Raw genomic sequence first — 18528 nt, forward strand, 5'->3', positions numbered from 1 at the left:
AACTTAGTGGCCCTGAGTTGCAGAACTCCGCCCAGTGTCAAGCTGACTTCCAGGGGGAAACTCCTGGAAAGCCCAGCCCTTTGCAAATGCTATTTTCCTGGGGCTCTTTTGTCCCTTCCTGGATTGCAGATCGGGAACAAGGAAGCCCGGGGCCCAGCAGGCCATGAGCCTGCACGTTCCAGGTTTCTCTTTGGCTGTGGTAATTGCAAACGGCTCAGGTCTAGCCAGCTTTAAGGAAAGAGAAAAAGGAAGAGAAATGCTCATTCACGAGCTCCTCTTTGGGACGGGAGTGGGAGCACAGGCCTGGCACACAGGAGGCTGGGCTTGGACCCCCAGTACCAGGCAGGGCTGTGAGCAGACCCCCCCACGCATAGCACTGGGAGTAGTCAACCCCCCCGCCCTGGCCCAGCACTGCCACGGGTGTCCCTGTGTCCCCCAAACCAGAATCCGCTCTCTTGCCCCACCAACTTATTTTTCTTCTTTGTAGTTTCACGGTCGGGGTTGCGGGGGGGTGATCGTGAACTTTTTTACTGCCACAAAACTGTTTTATTGCTTCCAGGTTAGTATAGTGGAAGCTGTTAGGATGCTCCTGGGGTAGCCCAGTGAGGGGTTGACCTCTCTGCTGACCCTCTTCCCCCACTCAGCCTAGCCTGAGAGTTGGGTTAAGCCCTATAGTGCAGCTGGAGACAGGACTGCGTGCCCATTGTTGTGGGGTCATCCCCCACTCCTCCCTGGCCTGTGTCAAACTTTGCGGGCACTAACGCCCCAGTCCCATCCTGCTCTGAGTGCCAAGGAAATCACCCGTACTGGGTTCTTTAGAGGTTGGACAAATAGACAAAGATCAGACAAAGCGCAAGAGAACTCGTGAGAAATATGCCTGGAACATTATCCAACATTACATAAGGAAAAGGCACTCAAGCTAAGGACAGGGCGGGCTAAATTTCTTGTTGGACTAAATCATATCAATAGTGCCATTGGCACTATTAGGCTAGTGCCATTCTTATTTTGGTTGCCCTGCCAAGATACACCCGTTAGTAAAAACTTGTAATGTCAGGAGAGATATGATGGCTAAAAAAGCTTCAGGAGTTTTCTCCGTGTTAGTGTTATGTAATACCTCTTCAGCACGGCTGGTCAGGGCTTTCATGTTCCCCCATGTGGGGATTGTTGCTTGCCATGTTGCCGGAAGGCGTCTGTGTCGAGGAGGTCTGTTCTGGTCCAGAGCCTGATGGCTGACCCGGAGCCTCTTTATCCCATTCTGCAGTTTTTTCATTTTCCGTCTCTTTTTGTGATTCATTGAGAAGCTTCATTCTTTTGTTAGGACACCAAAAATGATCCATATCTGTGGAAATAAAAGGAAAAACCTTCATACCAATTGCGCATATGTTCCCCTCTCTCCTGTGCCATAGAGACCCAGAAGTATAGAGTCCCTGGCTTACAAACATCATCTTTATCTTTTGTGTTTGTTTGGGTGGTGCATACCTGGAAGTGCTCAGGGATCACTTCTGGAGGGGATGAGGGGGGATCCTATGGGATGCTGGGGATCAAACCCAGGTCGGCCTTGAGCAAGGCAAGCATCTTTCCCACTGCCTTATCTCTTCAGCCCCAATTTCTTTCCTTTTTTCATATTTTTCCCACTTAAAAAAAATTGGGGAATAGAAAAAAAAAATAGGTAAAACTGTACAAGTGAAGTGCAGACCCACTAAATTTGTAGCCAGTGACAGAGCCGACAGGGTGAGGGGAGGGGGGTGGGTCGGGGAGGAGGCTGTTCAGCCTCAGAGGTTGCCTTGCCTCTGTGATTCTTTGCGGGTAAACTGCACAAGCAGGTTCAAGCTTTGTGCACTGCTATCCCTTCTCTTTCCACTCCCAAATTTTGGAGGACCTTCTGGGATGAGGAAAAGCTAAAACAGTCCAGACTGGAACTTAGAGGTTTGTGGGAGGGGGGAAGTGACGGCCTTTTGGGGAGAAGCATCCCCTAGTACCTTGAGGGGAACCCTGAACACAGTCTCAACTGAGCAGCGTGCAGGGCCGGCTAAACAGGGCAGAGGGTGGCTGCCCGGTCCCACCCTCTCCCCTAGCCTTTCTGCTCTTCCTCGCTATTCTAAATCCCCTCCTAAGGGCATTTCTCTACCACTCTCCAGACCCCGCAGCTCGTGTCCATTTTATGCCCCTCAACTTTTTTTCCAGCGTTTCCTGGAAGACCACACGACTGTGTACGTGACGTCTTGTGGCTCAGGCTCTACCGAGGGTCGAAACCAGCCCCTCTGGAGTGCCTCTCCTTGAAGCTGTTCTCCAACCCCAGCCGGTGGTCATGCCCTTCCACACAGAAGCATTTGTCTTAGCCAATAAAGCCCTTCTTTATTTTTTGGGGGGGGGAACGGGACAGGGAAGAAGAGGGGAAGAGCCATTCCCAGCAGTGCTCAGGGCTGACTCTTGGCTCTGCGCTCAGGGATCACTCCTGGTGCGTGTAGGGACCTTATGGGGTGCCTGGGAATCGAGCCTGGGTGAGCTGTGTGCAAGACAAGCGCTCTCCCCACTGTCCTATCTAAGGCCCCTCTTTTCTATGCAATTGTTCCTCTGCTTTTGCAACGACAATGCTTAAAAGACAAGAGATGGAAAAAAGTTACTATGAAGGTGTTTTTTAAAAGTTACTTTGAGGCCACCCCCAACAGTGCTCAGGGCTCAGGGAACTCTATGGGGTGCTGGGGATCAAAGCCGAGCCAGCCTCATGCTGGGCCAGCACCTTCCCTGTGGGACTATTGTCCTGGCTCTCTGAGGAAAGAGTTCTGTATCTCAACTGTGGGAATGGCCACGTGGATCTGCCCACGTGACAAAACTGCCACTGAACTTTACTTGTCATCTGTTTTAACACAGAAACATGTTTTCCCTGTCCAAAGGTGGGTGCAGGGCTTGGAAATGCAGAGAGTGTTTGGTCCTGGATTAATAATATTGTTAACACTAGCAATGTGCTGCTTTGGAGAACGTCTCTGGGTCTGTAAACTCTAATCCCTGAAGGTGGGGGGCAAGAATATATGATAACTCTGTACTAAGTTGACGGATTTCTTGTGAGTTTAGAAATATTTGAGAAGAGAATATATTAAAGGAAAACAAGATGTATTTTTGAGATTTTCGTGTCATGTGTTGTAAGTTCACAAAGCGTGGGGGCTGTGACATGGGCATTCGTGACCGAGAGCCGCCTCCCGCCCTCCCCAGGCCTCCCCAACAGAGAGACACAGAGACGGGGGCCACAGCCTGATGGTGAAAATTGCCCGTTTCACACAGAGTTGCTCGAATCCTTCTGAACATCTGAAGGGGTCAGAGGTACAGCACTGCATGTCCGTGTGATAGATCGTTTGCAGAGGGAAAACATCCCAGGAGAGGCAATTCTCTGGGGGAAGATTAACTCAAGGTGATGCTCTGTCTCCCAGGGACATCTATAGTGCTTTTCTCATTTTGTTGTTGTTATTGTTTTGTTTTTTGCCTTGGGTCACACCCAGCAATGTTGAGGGGTTACTCTTGGCTCTTCACTCAGGAATTACTCCTGGCAGTATTGGGGAACCATATGGGATGATGGGTATTGAACCCAGGCCTGCTGCATGCAAGGCAAACACCTACCCGTTGTACTATCGCTCTGGCCCCTCTTTCCCGCTGGTCATATATATGAAACAGTTAAGTCAAACAATCAAACAATTAAGTCCACTTCTTATCAATACTTGCAGTTGTTTGGATAAAAACAGAGATAAAGATCCCAAACTTAGTTCTCTGGGCTCTGAGAGCAAGGAAGGCTTTTACTGTAAATCCCAGCTTGTCCTTCCCCATGGGCATCCTGTCTTATACATGTTATACAAGTCATAACAACTTGTATCAGGACCATGCATTTATGCTTTCTACACTGTGCCATTTAGATGCTGGGGTAGCTTTGCCATTTGCCCTGGATCCATCCCTTTTGAGGTGTTAGGAATTATGACAACTGAAGCCTTAGTCAAGTAATTATGATGGATGCCCAGGAGTAGATAGATTTCAGTCAATCAACTCCCGAATATTAGGAGCACAGCATTAACGGTCTTTCTGTGTTTAAGCAAAGAACAACAGTGTTCTATAGTAAAATATGAAAAGTCCCTAGGGGAAATAGAAAAGCAGGTAATACACTACAGATACAAAATCCAGAATTACCAGAAAGTTGGGGTTTATAAGCAACCGAAACAGACTTGTGGAACTGTGACAATGAGAAATAAAATACAAAGGAAAGGTTAAAGATAAGCTTGTGGGATTAGGGATGTTCACAAGAGCAGTGTAAGCCTCTCAGGGAGGAGAAAAAGGGCCAATTCACTGATGAAGCCTAAAACACTTACGGTTAATATCCAACAAATCCAACAACGTGTGGCTTATCTAAACTGCAGCAAAGACGTCTTTTGTATGCATACATAATTTTGTCACCTCCAGCTGACAGTCATCTTTATAATTTTTTGCATGTCTCAGTACATACACATATGAACAACTCCCAAATGGAACTTTCTGGGTAGAGAATCTCTTTATTTAAAACCATTTGGGGGGCTGGAGTGAGAGTACCTCAGGTAGGGCGTTTGTCTTGCACGCAGCCCACACAGGTTCGATCCTCAGCATCCCATATGGTCCTTCCGTGCACTGCCAGGAGTAAATCCTGAGTACAGAGCCAGAAGTAACCTCTGAACATCATCGGATGTGACCCCCAAAAGACAAACAAAAAATCCATTTGGGGGCCTGAAGGGCGGTTTGGTTGGCAAAAGATAGCTGTTGGCATGCCTGAGGCCATGAAGCTGATCCCCCAAAGCCACCCACATACACCAGGATAACAGCAGGCAACTCTGTGGTCTGGGACCCCGCCCCCATGCCCACCGCACCATGAGACCATGTGATTCCCAGAGCACAACCAGGTATGTGTGAACACAGCAACCAAAGACACGCAGCCTCTGGGGCTGGAGTGATAGCACAGCGGGAAGGGCGTTTCCCTTGCACGCGGCCGACCGGGGTTCGAATCCCAGCATCCCATATGGTCCCCTGGGCACCGCCAGGGCTAATTCCTGAGTGCATGAGCCAGGAGTGACCCCTGTGCATTGCTGGGTGTGACCCAAAAAACAAAGAAAAAAGACACGCAGCCTCTACCACATGTGCGTGAGCACCACACTGGGATGGTGTAGGGACTTAACACTCGCACTTTCCCCTTCCAAAGATTTTCAACCCATTTGCGGTTTCTGTCCAATTGTGGCTCTAGGCTAAATATCACTTTTTTCTTCAATATGCCAGTTCTCAGAAACCACCTTGCACGCAGTGAATGAAACTCCGGCACTGCGGTTCAGTGGTCTATTACCAAAAGCACTGCAGGTGATTTTTTTTTTTTCTGGGGGGAGAGGGGAGTGCACCCAGCAATGCTCACCCACTGCTCCCCACTCCGCCTGGATCAAACCAGCATCAGCCATTTGCAGGGCAACAGTCTGAATCCCTGTACTTGCTCCCAGGACCCAGTGCTAAATATCTTATACATTAGTAGATAAAACATTAAGAACCATAGAATATTGACTCAAGTGCATAAAACATTTAGTGGTGCCATGAAGAGGCTTGGGTCGGGTGTACTTGTAAATCAAGAGTGGAAAGACCTTTACTAACTCCATTTAGTTTGCCCACAGCAAACTTTTTCATGGGAGAAATGTCAGTCCCTGTGCCTGAATCAATGAGCCTCTGCTTTCAGCGCTTGGCCTAGGGCTTAGAAAATCGGGCCAGACACTCAACACCTTTATTGCAAACCACAACACCTAATCAGAGAGAGAGAACAAAAGGGAATACCCTGCCATAGTGGCAGTGTGGGGTGGGGAGAGACGGGACTGGGGAGGGTGGGAGAGATGCTGGGTTTACTGGTGGTAGAGAATGGGCACTGGTGAAGGGATGGATTCTCGAACTTTGTATGGGGGAAACATGAGCACAGTAATGTATAATTCATTTCAATTCTTTTTTTTTTTTTTTTGCTTTTTGGGTCACACCCAGCGATGCTCAGGGGTTACTCCTGGCTTTGCACTCAAGAATTACTCCTGGCGGTGCTTGGGGGACCATATGGGATGCCGGGGATCGAACCCGGGTCGGCCGAGTGCAAGGCAAACGCCTTACCCGCTGGGCTATCGCTCCGGCCCCCTCATTTCAATTCTTAATGTAATTTTATTAGATCAATAAAGTCCAGATGACAAAATAAAAAAAAATCTAAAAAAAAATTAATTAATTTAAAAAAAAGAAAGAAAAAAAAAAGAAAATCGGGCCAGATAGTACAGCAGGTAGAGCGTTTGCCTTGCATGCGGTCAACCTGGGTTCAATTCCTGGCATCCTACATGCCTACATGGTCCCTCATGCACCCCCCCCCCAGGAGTAATTCCTGAGCCAGGAGTAACTCCTAGGCATTGCTGGGTGTGATCCAAAAAGAAAAAAAAAAGATCTAAGAGAGTAAGACCCAGAAGAAAAGCAGAAAAACAAAGCAGACAGAAGGGCCTGGAGCTATAGCTATAGGTAGGGCATTTATTTGTCTTGCATGCAGCCCATCCAGGTTCCATTCCCAGCATGCAATATGGTGCCTTGAGCACTGCCAGGATGGATTCCTGAGTGCAGAGCCAGGAGCAACCTCATAGAACTGTTGGGTGTACATACTGTACATACCAAACAAACAAACAAAAAAACCCACAAACACAAATACTTGCTAGTAAGGGGGCAGGGGAAAAGCCACTGCAATCTCAATGCCTTGGGCCGGAATGATAGCACAGCAGGTGGGGCATTTGCCTTGCATACAGCCCACCTGGGTTCAAAAACCCAACATGCCAATACCATCCCCCAAGCACCACCAGGAGTAATTCCTGAGTGCAGAGCTAGGACTAACCCTTGAGCATCACTGGGTGTGACCCAAAATGGAAATAATAAGAAGGGGATATAATGCCTAGATGAGGGGCTGACTGACAGGAGGCGGCTGATTCGTTTACACAGAGGAAGGGTAGCCATGGCCTCGAGACAAGGCATGCCTGATCCTCCCCAAGTCCGGCCCGCCCTCCTGCGGCCCCCTATGGCGGTGATGTCATCAGCCCATGCTGGCACCCAGGGGTTGGTCCCAGGAGGTTTGGACCTGGCGGGTGGCAGGAGCATGCAAGGGACGAGGCCTGCAGGACCACGCCGTGCTGAGGCCTCGGGGCCATGCGGCCACCTGCATGCAGAGTATGTGATCAGCTCCCTGAGCTGTCCTTGCTGCCCTCCAGGTGACCACCCGGCCGTTGTTTTTGTTTGGGAGATCTAGAACTTAAGTTCTAGATTTGTCAAAGAACACATGATACTTGAGTTGAGGTTTTTTTTTTTTTGGGGGGGGGGTTACCCCCGGCGATGCTCAGGCCAAGCACTCTGGAGTTACTCCTGGAGGAGCTCAGGGAAACACAGGGGATGCCAGGGATCAAACCCAGGTCGTGGGCATGCAAGGCAAACGCCCTCTCCGCTGTACTATCACCCCATCCCTCCTCCCCCCTCACCCCAATCTATGCCCTCTGCTCAGGGATCACTGAAAAAAAAAAAAAAACCTGTGCGGTCCAGACTTCATGCTGGTTTGGGTGCGCCTGGTTTTGCCTCACCCTGCAGTGGGGGACCATGCGCTGTTGTGAACCTACTGCCAGGTTTCCTGCCTTTAAGTCATCCATTGAACTATCTGGCCCCAGGATTTGTTGGTAGGACGGTTCACCATTCACTTTCTTTTTCCTTCCTGTTTTGAAGAGTCACCAGTGTTCCTCTAGGAAGCCACTCATGTTGACATTTTGTTGTTATTTTGGGGCTACACCTGGCAATGGTGTAGCCTCACCCAAGTAATCCACAGAGGTGACCCTAAAGCCAAAATAGCACCCAAACTAGTGGCCTGTGAGCTAGGATGGCAGGTAAGGGGCTGGCCTTGCTCACCGCCCAGCCAGATTTGATGCCCCAGGAGTGATCCCTAAGCAGTTAGGGAGGCCTGAGCGCCAACACCAGCCCCTCCCCGAAAATAAAAAGTCATTCTATGCTGCAGTAGAAGAGCCACGATATAAAGCAGACGGTTCCTGAGGACAGCCACACGCAGGTGGTTCCTAAGTCGCTGCAAAGGGTTCAGGGACATGTATGGGTGGGAACTCTGTAGGAAACTTCGATCTGCGTGCAATGTGCAGTAACGTAGTACAGCCCCAACGTGCATCCCACAGCACCGAACACCATGCCGTTCAAGACTCAAGACCTGTTTCTGGAATTTGCCACTAAGTATTTTCACACCACACTTTTTTTTTTTTTTAAGTTTTGGGGCCATACCTGGCGATGCTCAGGGGTTATTCCTAGCTTTGCACTGCATTTTTCTTGGCAGTGCTCAGGGGACCATATAGGATGCTGGGAGATCAAACCAGTATCAGTTGCATGTGAAGCAAGTGCCTTACCCACTGTACAATCTCTCCAGCCCTTCACCTTTATATTTTTTAAATTTGTTTCGGGGCCACATCTGGTGATTCTCAGGTGTTACTCTTGGCTTTGTGCTCAGCAATTACTCCTGGTGGTGCTCAGGGGACCCTATGATCCAAATCGCCCCTTCCTACAGGGTCCCCATCCATACATACACAAACACCCCTGAGCCCTTAAAGCCTTAGAAACCATCCCCGTTCATACTGGCATTATGAATATTTTGCAGTGTATTATGAGTCTTCTATTTAGGTATATGTATGGGATGCTGGGGATCAAAGCCATGTTGGCTGCGTGCAAGGCAAGCGTCCTACCAGCTGTACTATCTCTCCAGCCCCTCCTCACACCATTATTTATTTATTTGCTTTTTTGGGTCACACCTGGCGATGCACAGGGGTTACTCCTGGCTCATGCACTCAGGAATTACTCCTGGTTGTGCTGGGGGGGGTGGCATAGGGAATGCTGAGAATCGAACCCGGGTCACCGTGTGCAAGGCAAATGCCCTACCGGCTCTGCTATTGCTCCAGCCCCTCACATCACATGTTACTGAACCCGGAGAAGCATACCCAACTGCAGGAAGGGAAGGCTGGAAAGAGCACAGTGGGGAAGGCATTTGGCTTGCAGGCGGCCAGTCTGGATTCTCTCTCCCCAGCACCACATCGGGTCCCTTATCCTCACCTGAGCAAGCCCTGAACATGGCTGGGGTGGCCCCAAGAAAGTCACTTGCAGGAAGGGAGATGGCTGTACTTGCGATTCTTTTGTTAAGCCTTTGAGGATTCTTCTCCTCTCTGGGGGAGTTCACGAGGGAACGCATGTCAGGCTTCCCTCTTCCCCCTCACCCTCCCTGGTACCCACGCTGTGTGTGTTAGTGCCCTTGTGTCCTCACCTGGTATCTGTTGCCCTGTGTCACGCATGAACCAGCGTTTCTGGAGAACAGTCTCTGCTCATGGAAACGTTGAGTCTTTTCTGCACACGTTGTTCTCTACAGCTCCTTCTCTGGGGACAAGTGACTGTTGCTGAAAGAATGGAGTAAAGGACTGAAGCCACTCAGAGCCCCCCACTGCCGTGGCCTCCGGTGTCCCCGCAGGAGCGTGTGACCTGAGTTAGGTGCTTGCTGCTCCGTTTCCTTCTCCTGCCCAGGGCCTGTCCATGTCTCCTACAGTGAGAGGTCATGGCCATTGGGATAATAGTCCTAGTGCCTAGGATAAACAAATTTTTTTTTTTTTTGGCTTTTTGGTCACACACGTCAATGCTCAGGGGTTATTCCTGACTCTGCATTAAGGTATTACTCCTGGTGGTGCTCAGGGGACCATATGGGATGCTGGGGATAGAACCCGGGTCGGGCGCATGCAAGGCAAACGCCCTACCCGCTGTACTAACGCTCCAGACCAGGCAAGTTCTTTTAAATTGACATTATTTCTAAAAAGATTTTTTCCATCCCATTCCCACACAAATATTACTCTTCTGGCAATATAAAAATGAAGCCTTTTTTGGATGGGCATTCCAGTTCCAGCTGATGGGCCTGGGGGTCTGTGGGACTCCGTTAGGGATTCTTGGCTGTGCTGGTGGTTCAGCATGAGGCCCCAGCTCGCTGTGAAAAGCCCTTGCTCTTGACCTTTCTCAGGAGGCTGCTCAGGGTCCTGTCTGTGCTTCTTTCTTATTTGGCCCCGCCTAGAGCCTGCTGCTTGCTCTGTTATTTATTTATTTATCTATTTATTTATTTTGGTCTTTGGGTCACACCCAAACTGAAGTGATAGCACTGCAGGTAGGGTGTTTGCCTTGCATGTGGCCGACCTGGGTTCGATTCCTCTGTCCCTCTCAGAAAGGCCGGCAAGCTACCGAGTATCTCTCCCACATGGTGGAGACTGGCAAGCTACCTTTGGAGTGTTCAATATGCCAAAAACAGTAACAAGTCTCACAATGGAGATGTTACTGATCCCCACTCAAGCAAATCGATGAACAACGGGATGACAGTGCTACAATGCTACAGTGGGTCACACCCAGCGATGCACAGCGGTTACTCCTGGCTCTATACTCGGGAATTACTCCTGGTGGAGCTCGGGGGACCACAGGGGATGCTGGGAATTGAACCCGGGTTGGCCGCGTGCAAGGCAAACCCCTACCCGCTGTGCTATCACTCCAGCCCTGAAAATATTCCCCCCCCCCGCCGCCGAAACAACGAATCTCCTGGCATGAACGACCATGAACAATGCCCTGTTTTTCTTTCAGGCATTTGGCGGCTGACAGCAAAATGAAAAAGGAAAAGAATCGGAGTCACCGGTGGTGGCGGGGACTGTCCAAGACCCTGTCCGATGGCCGAGAACCCGCGTCTCCCGCAGGCTCCAGCATCTTCGGGGGGGGAGGGGGGGGGCAGCGAGAGTCCAGACGGTTCCCGATGCGCCGGGATGGCCGAATATTCTTCAGGTTACGAGCTTGCTCGTCACACAACGACCGACACTGAGACGCCCAAGGGACATGCCTTCCACATTCTGGAACCTTCGCCCACTACCACCGCCCCGCCCCCGCCCCGAAGCTGCCCCCCAGGTCCCCGCGCTGCCCCGGTACTCAGGAATTCACCTTCCGAACAAAGGAATGGGCGGTGGATCTGAACTCACCCCGCGCGGGTGTAGACGGTGGGGCAAAGAGCCTTGTCGCCGCGCCACTGAGCAGGGGGACCCAGTGCGATTCGGGGCTCCACCCTGAGGTGCCCGGACTGCCCGCACCTGCGCCTCGTGTAGTCGCACTAGCGAGCATGACCAACCAATAGCCGCCAGTCAGCGCAGCTCGCCTGGCACCTGACCAGTGACATCACTTCCGCTTCCTGTCAGGTCAGGGGGCGGGGCTGTCGGGCCCACATGTCAGTTTCCGGAAGAGGGTTTTTTATATGATGGATTTCGAAACTGTAAACATAGAACCCAGGCCTGCTCTTTATTTATTTATTTATTTATTTTTGAGTCACACCCAGAAATGCTCAGGGGTTCCTCTGGGCTCAGCACTCAGGAATCACTCCTGGCGGTGCTCAGGGGATTAAGGGATGCTGGGGATTAAGTCTTGGTTGGCCGCATACAAGACAAATGCCCTACCCGCTGCTCTATAGCTCGTCCCTCTTGCTTTTTAAATTTTTTTAAATTTAAGTGTACTGGGGCTGGAGTGATAGCACAGCGGGTAGGGCGTTTGCCTTGCACGCGGCCAACCCGGGTTCGATTCCCAGCGTCACATATGGTCCCCTGAGCGCCGCCAGGGATGATTCCTGAGTGCAGAGCCAGGAGTAACCCCTGTGCAGAGCCAGGTGTGACCCAAAAAGCAAAAAATAAATAAATAATAAATAAATAAATTTAAGTGTACTGCTGGAGCGATAGCACAGCAGTAGGGTGTTCGCCTTTCACGAGGCCGACCCATGTTCAATTCCTCCGTCCCTCTCGGAGAGCCCGGCAAGCTACCAAGAGTATCCCGCCCGCACAGCAGAGCCTGGCAAGCTACCCGTGGCATATTGGATATGCCAAAAACAGTAACAAGTCTCACAATGAGAGATGTTACTGGTGCCCGCTCGAACAAATCGATGAGTAACGGGGTGACGGTAGGTGTACTGCTATTTATTCAGTCATTGATTAAGCTGATTGAATTGGGCATGAGCTCCACATTACCTTTTTTTAGTTTTTTTTAAATTGAATATTCGTGAGATAGATCACCACAAAGCTGTTCATAATCGGGTTTCAGTCACACAATGATCCAGCACCCCTACCTCCACTTGTGTACATTTTCCACCTAAGACCGAAACTCGGGGCTGGAGTCATAGCACAGTGGGTAGGGAGTTTCTCTTGCACACGGCGAACCCGGGTTTGATTCCCAGCATCATATATGGTTCCCTGAGCACTGCCAGGAGTGATTCCTGAATGTAGATCCAGGAGCAACCCCTGAGCATTGCTGGGTGGGATCCAGAAAGCAAAAAACAAACAAACAACAAAAACCCAAACTTGGCGGACCTAAATTTCCGTTTCCCCTATCAGAAAGTTCCGACTTCTCAGAAAATGATATCAACCTGGACAGATAAACCGACTCTTGGGCAACAGCCTATCAGAATAGAGAGCATCGACAGTGGCGCTCAGCCAGGTAGAGGTGGCCAGTGGAAACAAGTAATGGGACAGGACTGGGACCAAAATTGGAAACATACTGTTAGTTCCTGGGAGAATGCTGTTATGTAACCAAACCTAGACTCCACGGTGTTAGATGAGACTCTGACCCTAGCTCGAGCTAGCCTTGCATTTGCATCCTCGCATCTAGTCTGGTCAACGTGCGAGCAAAACTCCCTTCCCTGGTCTTAACACCACCACCAATGTCCCCTGTTTCCCTCCCACCATCCCCCAACACCCCACACCCCACCCAAGCCTCCCTCAATGGGAGGCACTTTCCAGGTCTGCTCTTCAAGCCTGTGTTCATCCTCAAAGCTTTGCTTCATCCTATTGCTTTGCTTTTTCCACTCTGGAGAAGCCCTCTCGTCCTTTTCCTTCACTCCCCTCATGTCTCTTTCTAAATAAATTTCAATGATTTTTTTTTTTGTTTCATTTGCGGGGCGGTCACACCCAACCTTAGGTCGGCTGAGTTTCGGTCTTTTTTTTTTTTTTTTTTTGCTTTTTGGATACCACCAGGCAATGCTCGGGGGTTACTCCTGGCTCTGCACTCAGGAATCACTCCTGGCAGTGCTCAGGGAATCCTATGGAATGCCCTGGTTAGGCAGCATTCAAGGCAAACATCCTACCCGCTGTACTATTGCTCTCACCCATTTTAATAAAAATGATCTTGCTTTGGGGTCAGAGCAATAGTACTACAATGCGTAGGATTTTTTCCTTGCAGGCATCTGGCCTAGGCTCATCCTTGGCATCGCATATGGTCCAGAGTCTGCCAGGAATGATCCCTGAGCACAGATCCAGAACCGAGACCTATGCACGGGTGTGGTCTGAAACAAAAAATTATCTTGCTTCACACACACACACACACACACACACACACACACACACACACACACACACACACAAGACACAGCTGACTTTTAGATTGTTTTGGTTTTAGGGCCACAGACCCAATTTCTTTTGTGCCCCCAGCAGTGCTCTGGGGGCACAACAGAAACTTTCTGTTTTTTTTTTTTTTTTTTTTTGCTTTTTGGGTCACACCTGGCGATGCACAGGGGTTACTCCTGGCTCTGCACTCAGGAATTACTTCTGGCGGTGCTCAGGGGACCCTATGGGATGCCAGGGATCGAACCCGGGTCGGCCGCATGCAAGGCAAACGCCCAACCTGCTGTGCTATCGCTCCAGCCCCAGAACAGCAGAAACTTTCTGAACCCAGAATCCAAAACTTTCTAGTGCAAAGCATGTGCTTTAGTTCTCTCCTCTGTCCGCTTGAGCCATTCTTGTAGAACTTTCAAGAATAATTTTTTTTCTTTTTTGGGGGGGGTTACACCCAGCGGTGCTCAGGGGTTACTCCTGGCTCTGCACTCACTCCTGGCGGTGCTTGGGTGACCATATGGAATGCTGGGAATCAAACCCTGGTTGGCCACGTGCAAGGCAAACGCCCTGCTATCGCTCCAGCCCCCTCAAGAATAAATTTTAAAATCATCCCAGTAGTAGTAATTCTTCCAGAAGATTAAAAGATTAAAAGTAATTTAATAGTTTATATATATATATATATATATATATATATATATATACAAAACTAGCGATTTGGAGGAATTAAGACTTTCCACAATCTTATTCACTATGAATTCATTTGTGAAGACTTTCCTGCAGTTTCACATACTTTTTTTGCATTTTGGGTCACAGCCAGCAATGCTCAGAGATTACTCCTGGCTCTGCACTCAAGAATTACTCCTGGCGGTGCTCGGGGACCCTATGGGATGCTGGGAATCAAACCTGGGTCGGCTGCATGCAAGGCAAATGCCCTACCTGCTCTGCTATTGCACCAGCCCCCACATACATTTTTTTATTGAATTATTGTAGCACTGTAGCACTGTCATCCCATTGTTCATCGATTTGCTCGAGTGGGCACCAGTAACGTCTCCATTGTGAGACTTGTTACTGTTTTTGGCATATCGAATACACCACAGGGAACTTGTCATGCTCTGCCGTGCAGGTGGGATACTCTTGGTAGCTTGCCAGGCTCTCCAAGAGGGATGGAGGAATTGAACCCGGGTCAGCCGTGTGCAAAGCAAACGCCTTACTGGCTGTGCTATTGCTCTGCCCATTGAATCATTAATTTAAAAAAATTGATTCTGAATACAATGAACTATGGATACAGGCTTCTGTAATGTTTTTCTGCATACATCACACTGAAAAGGCTTTTCTCAGTCTGGAGCTACTACAGTGGGTAGGGCACTTGCTTTGTACACGGCAGATCCGGGTTCAATTCCTAGAATAGAAGCAAAAATATACAAGGGGCTGGAGCAATAGCTCCATAGGGTCCCCAGAGCTTGCCCAACCTCCCTCTGCCCCCACACCCAAAAAAAAGAAAATTTAAAAAGGCTATTCTCCAGTGTAGGTTCCATAATTTACAAGATGTGAAGCCAAAATAAAACCTGACATTTGTCCCTATGAAAGGGATATTCATTCTCCTTGTGAGTTTTCCTCCTGAAGATTTGAGGACTAGCTGAATATTTTCAAAACCCTTGCTCAAACTGAGTGTTCCCATGTTTCTCTTAGCTTGTATAGTATGTATGAGGCCTTTCCCTCAAGGAATTACAAGGTGTTTCTCCACTGTGATCTTTGATGTACATTGAGTAAGAGATCTAAAATGCACAATATGAAGTTAGTATTTTCTGTATTTATCACATGTAAAGTATCTCCAGTGTGAATTCTCAGTTGGCAGATAAAGCAGGAGGACAAGTGCAAACTTTGCCGAGTTCCTTTCATTCACGGTGTGTCTCTCCACTGTGGGTTTGCATTTGTTTTTTGATGTGAAAAAACAACAAAACGGTGTGTAGTCTTTCATACACTTCATGCTAAATATTTTGTTTCTCTCAAGTATGCCTTTTTACATAGCAGTTAAGATTTGAGGACTTTCTATTCTATTTGTTTCTTGTGGGGTGAAGAAACTTCTTGGTTTGACATAGTCTTGTTTATTTATTTATTTTTGCTTTTTGGGTCACAACTGGTGATATACAGGGGTTACTCCTGGCTCTGCACTCAGGAATCAGATGGGATGCTAGGAATTGAACCTGGGTTGGCTGCGTGCAAGGCAAATGCCCTACCCACTGTGCTATTGCTCCAGCCCCTTGTATATTTATTTTTGCTTCTATTAAAGACATCTCACAGACTGGGTGAAAATATTTGACCACCACTCATCTCATAAACAGTATGCAAATATATTTATTTTTTAATAAAATTTTTTTTTGACTTACCATGAGATAGTTACAAAGCTTTCATGATTTTTAGTCATACAAACACCCATCCTTCCACCAGTGCACATTTTCCACCAATGATGTTCCCAGCATCCCTCCCGCCCCCCCCCCCACTCCACCCCACTCCCTCTCACAGGCACCTTCCTTCTTACTCTCTCTCTACTTTGGGAACTATGGTTTACAATACAGATACTAAGAGGCCATCATGTTTGGTCCTTAGTTTACTTTCAGGCCATACCTCCCATCCCAAGCGATCTCTCCAATCATTGACTTAGTGATTCCTTCACCATCTCAACTGCCTTTTCCACACCAGATGAGGCAGGCTTCCAAACTGTGGAGTAATCCTCCTGGCCCTTATCTCTGTCCTTGGGTGTTAATCTCATATATTATTATTATTATTATTTTTTTTTGCTTTTTGGATCACACCTGGCGATGCACAGGGGTCACTCCTGGCTCTGCACTCAGGAATTATCCCTTGCCGTGCTCAGGGGACCATATGGGATGCTGGGATTTGAACCCGGGTTGGCCGAGTGCAAGGCAAACGCCCTACCGCTGTGCTATCTCTCCAGCCCCCAAATCTCATATATTATGAGTGCAGTCATTCTGTGTCTGTCCCTCTCTTTCTGACTCATTTCACTCAGCATGATACTCTCTATGTCCATCCATCCATTTATAAGCAAATTTCTTGACTTCATCTTTCCTAACAGCTGCATAGTATTCCCCTGTGTAGATGTACCAAAGTTTCTTTAATCAGCATCTATTCTCGGGCACTTGGGTTGTTTCCAGATTCTGGCTGTTGTGAATGGTGCTGCAATAAACATACAAGTACAGATGTCATTTCTGTGCTTTTTTTTCATCCCCGGGATATATTCCAAGAAGTGGTATTGCTGGGTCACATAGAAACTCAATTTCTTCTAGTTTTTTTAAGAGCTAATATATACATGAGCACATGTAAAACTTAACAATCAACCCCATCAAAAAAATGGGAAGAGGGGGTCAGAGGGATAGAACAATGGGTAGGGAACTTGTCTTACAAGCAGCTGACCCAGGTTCAATCCCCGGCATCCCCCTGGTCCCCTGAGCACTACAGGAGTAATCCCTGAGTGCAGAGTCAGGAGTAAATCCTGAGCACTGATGGGTGTGGCCCCCAAACAAACAAAATGAATGGATAGAGAAATTGTGGCATCTATACCCAACTTAGCTTAAAAAAAAAAAAGCACATAATTTGCTGCTTCATGGATGGACTAGAGAGTATCATGCAAGTGAAGCCAGCCAGGAAAAGGAACATATCTGGAATGATCTCTGTACTATGGAGGATATAAAGAAACATAGTAAGAGAGCAACAAATGGCCAAAGGCAAGATAAATGGAGACTTGGTCCAAGGGCCTGAACTAACCTGGGTGAGATGGGAAAGCCACTAGTGCCGCTCAAGTCTTTCCAGAGCTGATCCTGGGATCAGGGCTTACTCCTGGCTCTACTCGGGACCGTACGGGTGCCAGGAATCAAACTCATGTCAGCTGTGCACAACATAAATGCTCTGCCTGTTGTATTATTGCCCTGGCCCCATAAAACCTATAGCTTTGAGGAGCCCAAGCGCTTGCCCCACATGGTGACACAGGTTTGATCCCTGGCACAGATGGGCCCCCAAGCACTGCCAAGAGTAATTCCTGAGCACAAAGCCTGGGAGAAACTGAGCAATTCCAGGTATGGCCCAACACCCCCCTCCCTGTACCCCCCCCAAAAAAAATCCTTTAGCTTTGATAATACATATAAACAACATTTAGTTGCTCCTGAAAAGTGGGTGTGTGTTTGAAAAGATCGATTTGCTAAGGGAAAAAAAACTCGCAGACTGAATGAAGCGTTTCCCACATTCATTCTCTCCGCGGGGTGGATCCCGCCCTGTGCTCACACCTGTGCCACCCCTTCGCGCCTCCCCACGTTCAGTTCTGGAGTCTCTCTTCATCATGCGTTTTCATGTGGGTGCTGAAGCTAGAGGCCCGAAAGTAGGTTCTCCCGCACTCCGCGCACAGGTAGGGTTTGTCACCGCTGTGCGTCCGCAGGTGATCCCTTAGCTGAGCGGTGATCCGGAAGCGACAGCTACATTTGGGGCACCAGTGAGGCCACTGGTCCCTGTGCATTTTCAGGTGATAGCTGAGATTTGAGGCCTGGATGAAGCTTTTCCCGCACTCGGGGCACTCGAAGGGCCGCTGGCCGCTGTGGGTCTGCAGGTGCCGCTTGAGGTTGGAGAGGCAGGTGAAGTCCTTCCCGCATTCCTTGCAGTGGTGTGGCTTCACGCCTCGGTGGATGCGTTCGTGCTCCACGAGGTGGCAGGAGCGCTTGAAGCCCTTCCCACACGCCTCGCACTTGAAGGGCTTCACGGTGCTGTGCGAGCGCATGTGCAGGTTGAGGCGTATCCTGGTCGGGAAGCACTTCCCACACTGGTCACAGAGACGGGTCTCCGGGTTCCGGGCGGGCTGGTGGGAGGTTGGCGGGGAGGATTTCTCACCTTTGTCTGGATCCTTCCCCGGGAGGGCCGGGATGGAATTGCTATGATGCAGGGAATGTGTCGCTCCTGGCTCCTGACATTCGGAAGGGTTTGTGGAAGCGTGGCACTGGGTGTGACCACAGGAAGCCGAGGCACTTGTTGAACCCCTTCCGTCTCCCTCACCAGTCAAGGC

At 49.1% G+C, this 18528-nt stretch overlaps 1 protein-coding gene across 1 annotated transcript; it reads right to left on the minus strand.

The window, feature by feature from the left end:
• Positions 1–17790: 17790 nt before the first annotated feature.
• LOC105943282 (protein krueppel-like) lies at positions 17791–18246 on the minus strand. The gene has a single exon (XM_012934512.1). The coding sequence runs from the start codon at positions 18244–18246 to the stop codon at positions 17791–17793; it is 456 nt and encodes a 151-aa protein (XP_012789966.1).
• Positions 18247–18528: the final 282 nt, after the last annotated feature.

The sequence above is a fragment of the Sorex araneus genome, chromosome 2 (assembly GCF_027595985.1).
Source record: "Sorex araneus isolate mSorAra2 chromosome 2, mSorAra2.pri, whole genome shotgun sequence".
NCBI classification, from domain to species: Eukaryota; Metazoa; Chordata; class Mammalia; order Eulipotyphla; family Soricidae; genus Sorex; species Sorex araneus.

Excerpts from the sequence above, each read along its gene's own strand:
- LOC105943282 (XM_012934512.1), bottom strand. The coding sequence starts at position 18,246 with ATGCGCTCGCACAGCACCGTGAAGCCCTTCAAGTGCGAGGCGTGTGGG.